Consider the following 13,406-nt stretch of genomic DNA (forward strand, 5'->3'; position numbering starts at 1 on the left):
TATAAAAACTAAAAAATAAAAAAAAAAAAAAAAAAAAAAAAATATATATATATATATATACATTTTTAAACATTATAAATTATAAATAATATAATTTGAAATATAAATATTTAAATAATATATATGACAAGCTCAAAACTCCTACATTTAAAAATAAATATTAAAATAAAGATGATTTGGTGAATTTACTATATTTGAATTAATATTTTTTTATTCAGCATTTCCATAGCAGAAATCAATTATATTTTAAAATGAATTCAAAGAAATACAGCTATTTTAAATTGTAATAATACTTCGCAATATTATATAAAATATAAATGAATTAATTAACAAAGACTGCATTTATTTGCTCAAAAATACAATAAAAATACAGTATTTTCTATCAAATAAATGCAGCCTTAGCGAGCATAAGAGACTTCTTTCAAAAACATTAAACATCTTGCTGCACCTTAAGTGCTGAGCATGGAAGTTAATAATAAACAAAAATTGCTGTCATAATTGTTTGAATGAATATATCAGTATTCATAGGCGGAGGAGGGTGAACCAACTCCAGGGTAAGGCTAAAAGCAGTCAAATCTATTAACTACAAACATCATACACCTGTCTTTTTAGGCAAGAACCAGACATGGGTGTCATGTAGGCTAATAAAATATGTATAATGGGACTGAATTTGCATTTAATGTGATTACAATTTAATTAAAACATTCGAAATTGATAATTATATAACGTTTCCTTCCCACGGTTATTCAAACGGCGAATAAATTATGTACAGAAATGACATTATCACTAACTTTGATCTATCGCACTCTCAAAAGAACAAAACTATCGTTATAATCACTGAAGCTGTCTACACTGCGAAATGAATCCCTTACTTACATTGTACGTACATCTGCGCTTTGTTGTTTATGATGAGAGAATTCGCGGAATTAAAATAAAGATGATTTGGTGAATTTACTATATTTGAATGAATATTTTTTTATTCAGCATTTCCATAGCAGAAATCAATTATATTTTAAAATGAATTCAAAGAAATACAGCTATTTTAAATTGTAATCGAGCGTGCGTGCATTCAACAAAGCTGATGAGTTTCAGCGATGACTCATCTGAACGCCTCTGATTGGCCATTGCATTCCTAAGCTCAACAGAATCGTGTGTGATTGGTTATAATGCGCAACACTGAAAAAACGCCTAAAATGAAATACGGTGCAACATGAGCAAATCTTAATTTAATGCCGCAGTCGACACTTCCTATTAATTTACACTTTGTTAGCAACAGACTTAATTTGTTTGTGCAGGGGCATTTTTATCCAATTTAGTGGCATTTTTGCCCCAAGACCCCGTGGCCAGCCTTACACACGCTCCGCCTATATGTCAGTATTTGTGCAGCATTAAATGCTTCTGAACATGAATCACCTGAAATCAGCTTGTGGATCATCTGGACAATCATAAATATCTGCATCACATTCAGCTGCTGGAAGTAGTCACGTGACAAGGTCGTGAACAAGGGGGAAAAAAGTCATTTCCTTTATGTTTCCTTCATTTGACACTCACTACATGATTGCAATGTGATTTAATTCATATTTATGAAATGTATAATGCAATGGCTTACCATCTGGTAGACTGAAAAAAGAGATGATTTTTAGTAAAAAAAAAAAAAAATGCAAATAACAGATTAACCTGAATAGTGTTAATAATCTTTAATAAGTTACTCGCTTACTTATTGACGTCATCATTTGCGCCCACATCATCATACACCTCCTGTCCATCCGATGTGCTTCTCACAGCATCTAGAGTGTCAGGCTTCACAAAACCATCTACATGAAAAACACACCAACACAAAGTCAAAATAGCAGCTGACCATGGCCAGCCAAAGAGGAAGAGACAAACAGGAAGCTTCAGCCTAATATAGACAGAGCATGTTCAGTTTAGCAGCTCTTGTCAGCATGTGAAGCATTACTGAATTCTTTGTGATGTAAATCCAGTACAGTGCGGCAGAGTAACTCACAGTGGCCTTCAGGGTTTCTGGCGAGCCAATAGTCCTTTGGGTTTTCTGTTTTGCGCACAATTTCAATGCTCTCTCCCTGCTTCAGTGGAAGTTTGTTCTTTCCTCCCTTGTGATCCACACTGGCCTTCACCGTTTCAAGCACCAATATCGGACCCTTGATCTATCCGAGCACAAACAGCAGTGATGATGCAAGTTTCTTACAGTCATTGTCACTTATTTGTATTAAAAAGTAATAAAAGAAAGAAAGAAAGAAACATGTTTACAAACATGCAACAAAATGACTGTTACAAAATGTCTATGGGAAAAACTCATGAAAAGCGAGTCTGGGTCACAAAATGACAAAATAATATAATAAATGAAAAAAAAAACACATTCACATTTTTTTTTATATATTTTTTTTCAGTTACAGTTATGTAATTGTTGTTTTGTTATAAACAAAATTACAGTTACACAATGTCTATGAGCAAAGTAAACTCATAAAAACTGAGTCTGAGTCTCATTTCATGCATGCATAAATAAATAAATATTTAATACATAAAATGAAAATTAACAATGAAAATTATTAAGACAGAGAGAGTGAGAGAGGCATAAAATGTGACCCAAACTCAGTATTTATGAGTTTTACCCATAGACATTGTATTAATACATCTATACATGTACCTGTCAAAAACATATCTGGAGACACATTCAACCTCAAAATCAAAATTGCTATTATATTTCACATAAACAGAATATATAGTTCATATTCATAGGCAGTGTTGGGGAAAGTTACTTTTAAAAGTAATGCATTACAATATTGCGTTACTTCCTAAAAAAGTAACTAATTACGTTACTTAGTTACTTTTTATTGAAAGTAATGCGTTACGTTACTTTTGCGTTACTTTTTAAATCTGGGCTGGGCTTGCTTGTTTGCTTTTAATATAAAAAGTTCTATTTTTGGCAAATGTAAAAGCCCTTTCACACCAAAAGCCTCAGGCTGAAGGAAATGTAAATTCACGTCTGTACAGTAGAACACTGAAGAAGAAAGTTCAACACTCTTCAGCAATAAAAAAAGAAGAAGAAATGTTACTGTATCTTGTGTAATTTTTGCTTATTAATATGGTTGAATTGGATCACTGAAGGTCAGCAGCAAATTGGTTAATAAAATGGGATTAAATACATAAAGGATATTTGTATTATTTAACATATTTAATTATTGCAGCTTTGAGCTTACTCCCGATTTCTCTCAACAAGGGGACAGGAGAGCTTTCAATTAATAAATGGGAAAAAGAAAAGTAACTGGTGTTGTAAATTAAAAAGTAATGTGTTACTTTACTAGTTACTTGAAAAAAGTAATCTGATTACGTAACTCGTGTTACTTATAATGCGTTACCCCAACACTGTTCATAGGAATATAATTTTCATCCATGATCAACATATAAATATATACATAAACACACAGAGTATATAACATAAACAGTGTTTGGGAAAGTTTAAAAAGCTTTAAAAAGTAATGCAAGTATTGCGTTACTCCATAAAATAAGTAACTAATTGCACTACTTAGTTACTTTTTTATGGAAAGTAACGCATTACTTTACTTTTGGGTTACTTTTTGTCACTTGAGCTTGGCTTGCTTATTTGTTTTTAATAACAAAAAACCCAAAGGTTATATTTTACACCAAAAGTAAAATTAATAAGCCTCAGGCTGAAGGAAGTGCCTCTGCACCTCACTCACAATTTCTCTCAACATGGGGACAGGAGAGATGTCAGTGAGAAATGGGAAAACAAACTAACTTGAGTTGCTTATTTGAAAAAGGAACTCAGCTATTTTCTTGTAAATTTAAAAGTAATGCATTACTTTAGTAGCTACTTGAAAAAAGTCATCCGATTACGTAACTCACGTCACTTGTGATGCCTTACCCCCAGCATTGTACATAAAACACTGCAATCCACACAACATAATAGGAAACATAGCCGTTTAAAAAAGGAAAAATTGTTGGTCTTGCTTTTGAGCTATGGTATACAGGGTAATGTCGGCATACCACCACAAAAGACAAACCGCATCCAACTGTCGATGCAAGAGAAAGCGGTTCAAAAGGGATGTTTGGGGAAAAAGTATATATATCGCCAAATCATTGCAGAATTAAATGTGCATCTCGACTCTCCTGTTTCCACCAAAACTGTTTGCCGTGAGCTTCACAGGGTCAATATTAATGGATGGGCTGCTATAGCCAAACCTTTAGTCACTCGTGCCAATGCCAAATTGTTCTATGATGAGGCCACCTTCACTGTCTTTCCCACATCTGTGGAAGTTATGATGTGGAGAAGCCCCAAAGAGGCTTACTACTCAGACTATTGCATGCCCAGAGTGAAGCATGGAGTGGATCAGTGATGGGTTGGGCTGCAATATGCCAATCCCTGCTATGTACTACTTAGTATTTTTGTCTTGTTTCTAGTCAAAATATCTAAAAGTTCTTAAATCAAGATGCATTTACTAGATATGCAAAATGACGTAAGATGTTCAGTCTTGTTTCCAGGGGGGGAGAAAAAAATAAATTAGGTGTCTTTTGCTTAAAATAAGTCAAATGATCTGCCTTGTTTTAAGAATATTTTACTTACCCCACTGGCAGATAATTTTACTTGTTTTAACCTCATGTTGCTTAAAAATCTATTGTATCTGTCACTCCCAAGAAAAAATGGATGGTGTATTGGCCGCAAAAGGAGGCTCTACATCATACTAATAAATTATTATGGTCTAAAACATGGTGTTTCAGCTTCATTGCCCAACCCTTGTGTGTGTGTGTGTGTGTGTGTGTATGTATATATGTATATATAAAATGTCATTTCATTATATAATGATTTTTTTTAATCAGCATAAACTAATTTATACTAATTTATTTATTTATTTAAATAAAAGCCAGTAAAACTAATACCACCCTGACCATGGAGAAAAATTATATACGAATATATAAAAAAATTATGTCACAATCCTGAAATAAATCTTCGATTTATGTGAAATAAAATATCAATTTTGATTTTGAGGTGTCCGGACGTGTTTTTGACAGGTTTTGTGGAGATTCACAAAAATAATGAAAATAAAAATAAACTGAGCACTGAGCTGTTTGTAATTACTTTAAACTTTTTCCTGGCCTCCTGCTCCTTTTTCTCTCTCTCTTTCTTCTCTTCCTTCTCCTGCTCCAAGCATTTCTTCTCTTCTTTTTCCAGCCTTTTCTTTAGTTCTTTTGATTCTTTTGTCGTCTTTTCTTCTTTCGGTTCTTTGTTGTTTTCTGGCCTGTGTGGAGGACAGTTTTCCATTAGCAGAAGTTTGAGTGAGTTTTCCTTTTTCATTAATCATCTTAAAATTTGAGCCCAATTGATTTGCAGCCTTTACTAAAGACTAACCAACTACATTTTCTGAAGAAACTGTGAGCAGCATTTGCCTGTGCAAATTTTTCTCTCTCTCTTTCTTCTCTTTCTTCTCCTGCTCCAAGCGTTTCTTCTCTTCTTTTTCCAGCCTTTTCTTTAGTTCTTTTGATTCTTTTGTCGTCTTTTCTTCTTTGTTGTTTTCTGGCCTGTGTGGAGGACAGTTTTCCATTAGCAGAAGTTTGAGTGAGTTTTCCTTTTTCATTAATCATCTTAAAATTTGAGCCCAATTGATTTGCAGCCTTTACTAAAGACTAACCAACTACATTTTCTGAAGAAACTGTGAGCAGCATTTGCCTGTGCAAAACGTGCCATTACGATGCTAGGGTGCTGCTTCACAAGTTTGTTGAAATTACCTCAAGTAACGGTGAAGGACAGGTGAAAATTAATACTTTGGTTCAGGGGTTTGCTCAAATCACTAAATATTATGAGCAACAGTAAATTAATGAATACTCATATTCTTACCAGTTGTGATCAAGATCCTCGTACATGTCCTCGTCTGACTCCTACATAAGAAACAAACAGAGACATCATCATTGGCATTGTAAGTTACTGCATCAAAACCAGTGAACTGTAAATAGTGTCCTTCTGCTCACTACAGTTTTCTTCAGTCCATTATAATGACTGTGTTGTGAATGCTCTCATTTCCTTTTGAGATGCTGACTCTTTTGCAGAAGTGTCTCAGCAGAGATATGTTATGCTATTTAAAACACCTCTAAAGAGACGTCAGTTTATATGGTGCAAGTAAACACAATGAACATTTCATCTTTACCTCAGGGTCATTGCTGCTTTTACCTAAAACAGAAAAGAGACTTCATTAATACAGACTTCTTAAAAAGACAAAAAACCTCAGCACTAATGATAGAGGAAGTCACACCTAATGTCTAAATATGATTAGGTATGCATGTGATACTTGCATGTGCTCTTTCTTTAAATTAAGGTCACCAGCTTTGATATTTTGTAAGATATTGGCATTCAGACATTAGGTATCCAGATATTTATTGGGGTCACTGTATGTATCAAACATTAATATTAAATAACTTCTCTGTGAATGGCACCTAGTGAAGTCTCCATCCGGCTCATGACATCCGTATCATCATAATAACCCTCCTCATCCCTGTTCACAACAGAAGAAACAGTTTTCACAAGCTTACTTTTAAATTGCAGCTTGACAACTTTGTCTAATTAGTAAAACATTCATTTGTACCATTGCATTCCCTCACAAAAATAAACTGTGCTACAGTGTACAATATCAGGGTGGGAATACTATGAAATTATGAACTCATACAATGAGCTTAGCATTGTGGTAATGCAAATATTACTGGGTCTTCTAAAATATATTGCTATTTTACCACTGTACTGAACTATTACCATATTCATGTACAACAGCATTTGTGTATGTTTTACTCATGTGCCACCCCAAGGTACTCAATTGTATTTCTACAGAACAATGTCCTAAAATAAATAAACAAATATGAATAAGTACATAAATAAATAAAAATTCAAATAGAATTTTATATTTCTATATTTTTATTTTATTGGAAATACGTACAAATCTCCAGAATTATTATTGATGTCGAGGGATCACTCACATTGGAGGGGGAGCAGGTGGAAATGTGAAGTCTGATGGTGGTGGTGGGGGTGGAGTCACAGATGTGATTGACAGGCGTTCAGGAGGCGGTGGGGGTGGGAGGGAGAAATTTTCCTCAGGGTTGCTGGTGTTGGATACTGATGAACCAGCAGATGGAAACAGAACATGAAGCGACAAGTGTATATATGTAATTGTTTATACTTCACAATTTAGGGAAATAGCTTTTGGATGTTTAGACAAGAATAAAGTAGGCCCAGAAAGCATCTGGACACACTTCGTGAATGCCATTATATTAGGTAACAACACATCAAACCAACAGAACCAGAGAAAATGTGCTTAATTATTGTGAAAATAATACAAAAATCCTGAATGGTCCTACTATAGGATTAATTTTCTTTTTGCAAAATATTATTTCTGTCATGACAACTCTCGGAGGGATTGGCATGGTAATGTAGTGAAGTGACATGTGGCCAAGTATGGTGACCCATACTCGGAATTAGTGCTCTGCATTTACCCATCCAAAGTGCACACACACAGCAGTGGATTGAGTTAGACCTATTGGACTGCGCCATCTAGAGTTTCATGCCAGTACTCTGTATTTATGTCTTTTTTATTGTGATGTGATCTCAAATGTTGTTTATTATTGTTTCATCACCTTAAAATCATTTTAAACATGTTGTGGAATGTATTTTTTTTTAATAAATTATACTTGTTTTGATATACTGTATAGTTAAATAACGCAATGACATTTCAACAATTTTAAGTGATTTAAACTTCCATTCAAAAGTTTGAGGTCAGTAAGATTTTATTTTTTAACAAATTAATATTTCTATTCAGGAAGGATGCAATGTATAGATCAAAAATTACAGTAAAGACTTTAATGTTGCAAATTATTTATTTTTTAAATAAATGCTGTTCGTTTGAACTTTTTATTCATTAAAGAATTGTCACAGTTTCCACAAAAATATTAAGCAGCAAAACTGTTTTCAACATTGGCAATAATCAGAAATGTTTCTTGAGCATCAAATCAGTATATTAGAATGATTTCTGAAGGATCATGTGACACTGAAGACTGGAGTAATGATGCTGAAAATGCAGCTTTGACATCACAGGAATAAATGACATTTTAAAATATATTAAAATAAAAAAACATTATAAATTGTAATAATTTTTCACAATATTACTGTTTTTACTGTACTTTTGACCAAATAAATGCAGCCTTGAACAGCCAAAAACACTAAAAATCCCCAAACCCCAAATTTTTGAACAGTAATGTGTCCAAAATCTTACTAGTATTTTGGGTGTATACTTACATTATTCCAGTCATTTAAAAATAATGAACTGAATATTTCTTATCTGAATAAAAACACATCAGTTTAGCTTAAATAAGCTTCATCATGGAGGTCTGTATCTTACCGTTCCCTCTGAACTTGCTGAGGTTAACTAGCGGAGGTCTCTGTGGTTTGGCGGGACACTTTCCTAAAACAAACAAACTGGGAAGAGGCTTCTTTTTCGGCACTGACAAATAACCAGTAGTGGTTTCCGGTGCTATAGAGATCTTTTCATGAAGAAGGGGTTTCTGTTTGGCAGGACTCTGGGATCCAGCTCCAGAGGGGGCTTGTGTATAAGCGTTCTCCTGTGTCCCTCTATTGGGCAGCTTCACTCCAACAGCATCACTTCTTGAGTCACTATTGGCCTTGTTGTTAGAAACTGGAGGATTGAATCTAGTCTCCATAGAGTTAACCGTGAAGTTGGGTTTGACCATGAGAGGTTTAGGCAAAGGCTTGGATCCTGCACCTTTATTCATGTCCACAGGTTTGAGTTTCGCCGTCTTGGGGATCAACACTGGATTCTGCTCATGATTCCTGGTGTTGCCGAATTGATTGTTCTGAGCAGGTCGGGAAAACGGACTTTCACCAGCCAGTGAATTAAAATGAGACATCAGGGATTGTACATTAGTGAAATTGGCCTAAAAATGTCAAACATAAACATTAGTAACACTTTACAATAAGGTCTCATTTGTTAACACCAGTTGATTCATGAACTAACTGAGCAATATAGTTTTACAGCATCATTAACCTTTGTTAAAGGGGTCATATGATGCGATTTCAAGTTTTCCTTTCTCTTTGGAGTGTTACAAGCTGTTCGTGAATAGATAAGATCCCTAAAGTTGCAAAGACTAAAGTCTCAAACCCAAAGAGATATTCTTTATAAAAGTTAAGACTCGTCCACGCCCTCCTAAAACGCTGTCTCGTCGTGCCGGGACACGGCATCACAGTATGGTAGGGGCGTGACATTTCCGTCACACACTTGAGGAATTTGGCCAATCACAACGCACTAGATAGCTGGCCAATCAGAGCACACCTCACTTTTCAGACCGATGAGCTTTGTAAAAATCGACGCGTTTCAGAAAGGCGGGGCATAGAGCAGAAACAATAATGTACAGTATGTGGAAATTAATGTGTTTTTTGAAACTTAAACCGCATAAACACATTTCATTACACCAAATACACAAAATAATGTTCTTTTTTAGCAGCATCACAACTTTACAACTTTAAAAAATATAAATTAATCCTTTAACACTAGGTACTACATAACTTAGTAACTCATCCCACGTTTGAAGCCACATCTCAATGACAAATCAATGTCAAATCATGTGGCTTGTGGAGGAGACATATGCTATGACTTAAATATGCAAGTCTAAACTTGTAGGGTGGGCAATAAAATGGAGCAAAATAATCACAAACTTAATAATAACTATAATTTTAGGTAAAAAAAAAAAAAAAGTAATTTTGAGATTAGTTTAAAATATAAAATTGCAATTGTGATATAGTCAAAACAGTGTACTAAAAAAAATCACAATTACAAGAAAAAAGAAAAAGAAAAAGTCTCAGTTGTAAGAAGACCATGACCGGTTGCATAAACTGCAGACAGTAATTCTTTAAAAAACGACACTTTTTTTTAGTGTGAAGAACATTTTAAAAATGTAAAGAACCTTTTTCCTATATACTGAACCTTTTGTGAAATGTAAAGGTTCCATGGATGTTAAAAGTTCTTCATGGAACTACCAAAGATGACAATAAAGAACTTTTATTTTTAAGAGTGTAGCCACTTTGAACACAACCAAACACAAAATCCTAGCACTGTGGTAGCAAGTTTTGCACAGTCAACACAAAATATTAAAAAATGACTATATTTATTAAATAAAATCACTAATATTATAATTAACACAGCAATACACAAACCCCTCTTAAGCAGGCTACTGATAAAAACATGTTGGATATTTTAAAAAGCTGTGAAACTGTATGTTCACACCTTTAGGGTTCCGCCTTTACACTAGTCACTCTTTACGTTCACAAGCGTGAAAAACACTGAGAATTTTTATACTGCCATCTGCTTCTTCAGAATGCAGCTATATGATCGATATTGTATTGCATTCTTATCAATCACATCATACAATTATCAATCCTAATAAGAAAATCCACAGGCATCACATCACTATTCTTATCATTGCATCTGCTAACTCAAGTACAATCAAGATAATCAAGAACTAAATTATCAACAGCAAACTGAAAAATCATAATAAAAGACACTCATTTAAATAAATCAGCAAAATTTGTCTGCAAACTCACCCAGCTAGCACATACATGTGCGTGAAAGAGTACAGTGACTCTGAAAATGGTGAGAATCACAAATACACCCAGAGGAAATGCATGTTTCCATTACTTTAATAAGGAAGAGGTGTAACCAGGGTTTCACTATTGAGCATCACGACCCTGATCTGGGGTCAGGTTTAACATCAGCTCAAAACCACACTCTTATTCTTTGGACTTTCAGAGCGAGAAACAACACAAACTCTGCTTAGGTGGTCAAATGCCATGAATAATAATAATATCTGTGGCGTTTAGTTGAGCAGCATATGAAGGTCAATTTTCTAATTCAGAGCGCCACAAAAGTGTTTCACCAATAGCAATGTTAAAGCAAACGAACAGACTCACCATAATGATGATGGCATGCGCTGGAACTACTATCACTAGGTTATTAGTCTGTCTGTGGAGTCTTTTCAAGGAGTGCGGTTGAAAGAATGGGAAAACTGATGACTAAAACTTTCACCACAACCTTTTTCTTCCTCCTAAATGTATGGAAGCCCGTTTCTATGGAAGCCCGTTTCCGCCACTGAATACAAAATAAAAAAAAGGTAATTGCGACTTTTTATCTCACAATTCTGTCTTTTTTTCACAGAATTGTGAGATATAAACTCGTAATTGCGAGTTATAACGTCAGAATTGCGTGATATAAACTCGCAATTGCGAGTTAAAGTCCAATTTTGAGGGGGGAAAATATCAATTCTGATATGTTCTCAGAATTGCGCGCTTATATCTCACAATTCTGAGAAAAAAAGTCAGAATTGCGAGAAAAAAAGTCAGAATTGTGAGTTTATATCTCGCAGTTCTGACTTTAATTCTCAGAATTGCGACTTTATGTCTCGCAATTGCGAGTTTATATCACGCAATTCTGACTTTATTTCTCAGAATTGCGAGTTGATATCTCTCAATTATATCATGCAATTCTGAGAAAAAAAGTCAGAATTGTGAGATAAAAAGTCGCAATTACCTCTTTTATTTTTTATTCAGTGGCGGAAATGGGCTTCCATATAAATGGCATAAACGTTTGAGCAAAACATTTAAAGTGACGTGACATGTGGCCAAGTATGGTGACCCATACTTGGAATTAGTGCTCTGCATTTAACCCATCCAAAGTGCACACACACAGCAGTGAACACACACACACTGTGAACACACACCCGGAGCAGTGGGCAGCCATTTATGCTGCGGCGCCCGGGGAGCAGTTGGGGGTTCGGTGCCTTGCTCAAGGACACCTCAGTCGTGGTATTGAAGGTGGGAGAGAGCGCTGTACATTCACTCCCCCCACCTACAATCCCTGCCGGTACGAGACTCGAACCCGCAAACTTTAGGTTACGAGTCCGACTCTCTAACCATTAGGCCACGACTTCCCCTACTTATTTGAATCAATGAGTGAAAAATAGGTATTTGTAGGGCAAATAAAACTTAAACAATTTAATTAATCATTTCAATTGAAATCTGATATGACTTTGCATTGTATGTTGTTAAACAAAATGCCATTTAACCATGATAAAAAAGAAGGAAGACATATGTGTGTTTGTATGAAAGCCAGTCATAATGGAAACTAAAACAAGGAAAATTAACCACTGACCTTAAGGGGTGAATCTTTCAAAAATATAGGCTTTTACCGCAAAATCAAAAGAATATTACAAAATATAAATCATATTATAAAATGATTCTATAAATTTGATTATAATTATAAATGATATTACTATATCATTATAAATCATATTTTGCTAGAAAATTAAGCCTGCTCTTTCCAATTTGTTATTACAATTATTCTTATTGTATTGAGCGAGCGGAGCGGAATCTTCAGAAAGGCGCTCTGCGCTCTTAAGGAAATATTACCGCTCAGCTCCCTGCTCCGCTCACACTCCGCTCCGCTCACATGCTCTGGTTGTGGGTGTATGAGTGTGAGATTTCCCGGCCTGAATTTTTTTTCCCAGTCCGCCCCTCGTGGAAATTAATGGCGCAGATATGCGGTTTCATTTACTACACATAGGCCTACTGAAGCTCGCAGTGTTTTCAGCCTCTGCCGCCTCAATATGAGTACATGAACACATAAACATAATCTCTAGAACCACTCTGAGTAACTTCATGAGCATTTTACTTATTTTGAGAAAACTATCATCATATCATATACAAAGAGACGCCAATGTTTCAGGAGTTTAGTACACAGAATAGGACACATGCTTATTAGATAACCGTATTGAACTGATGTATATGCTTTTATTTATTATTATTTTTTAATTAACTATTTTTTTTCCAAACCATTGTTAGATGCAGTGTTTCCTGTAGTTATGCAAAGATTTCTCATCTATTAACTATTTCTTATGATTTTAAATCTGCATTGAACTTCAGATCAATCTCAAAGTAAAAGGCGGTACTAAAGTCTGATTTTGTGGTGGATGTGTTCAAATTTGATCATCTTAATTCAAGTGATGAAGGATTTTGAAAGTCTGACAGTGTTGAGCACTACTGTAAGGTTAACCCGGCATGGTGTAAATGTTTGAAAATGATTAACAGTTGCAAATAAACATTCATTAGAAATTTAGAAAAGTAATCAAAAGTAATCAGTTACATTACTTTAATAAAGTAATTGAAAAAGTTACACTACTATTACATTTTAAATAGGGTAACTTGTAATCTGTAACCTATTACATTTCCAAAGTAACCTTCCCAACACTGGCTGGTTCATCATGGAGTCAGTTTGACTGAAAGCTGGCAGAGATTCACCACACAACAGCTACAGACCGGACTGATT

General features: G+C 34.7%; 1 protein-coding gene across 1 annotated transcript in view; it reads right to left on the reverse strand.

Moving 5' to 3' along the window:
- The window catches only part of LOC107704867 (FYN-binding protein-like), a 14,214-nt gene extending 5,274 nt beyond the window's left edge, over nt 1-8,940 (reverse strand). Inside the window, exons 1-9 of the mRNA XM_016507887.1 lie at nt 8,415-8,940; nt 7,000-7,135; nt 6,466-6,524; nt 6,180-6,202; nt 5,873-5,913; nt 5,117-5,276; nt 2,006-2,165; nt 1,722-1,814; nt 1,414-1,477 (exon numbers count right to left, since the gene is read on the reverse strand). Of these exons, the coding sequence (XP_016363373.1) occupies nt 1,414-1,477; nt 1,722-1,814; nt 2,006-2,165; nt 5,117-5,276; nt 5,873-5,913; nt 6,180-6,202; nt 6,466-6,524; nt 7,000-7,135; nt 8,415-8,940 (1,262 nt within the window). The remainder of the gene's footprint in view (nt 1-1,413; nt 1,478-1,721; nt 1,815-2,005; nt 2,166-5,116; nt 5,277-5,872; nt 5,914-6,179; nt 6,203-6,465; nt 6,525-6,999; nt 7,136-8,414) is intronic.
- Between the last annotated feature and the right edge of the window lie 4,466 nt (nt 8,941-13,406).

This window comes from Sinocyclocheilus anshuiensis, unplaced genomic scaffold (genome assembly GCF_001515605.1).
Source record: "Sinocyclocheilus anshuiensis isolate Anshui unplaced genomic scaffold, SAMN03320099.WGS_v1.1 scaffold117, whole genome shotgun sequence".
Classification (NCBI taxonomy): domain Eukaryota; kingdom Metazoa; phylum Chordata; class Actinopteri; order Cypriniformes; family Cyprinidae; genus Sinocyclocheilus; species Sinocyclocheilus anshuiensis.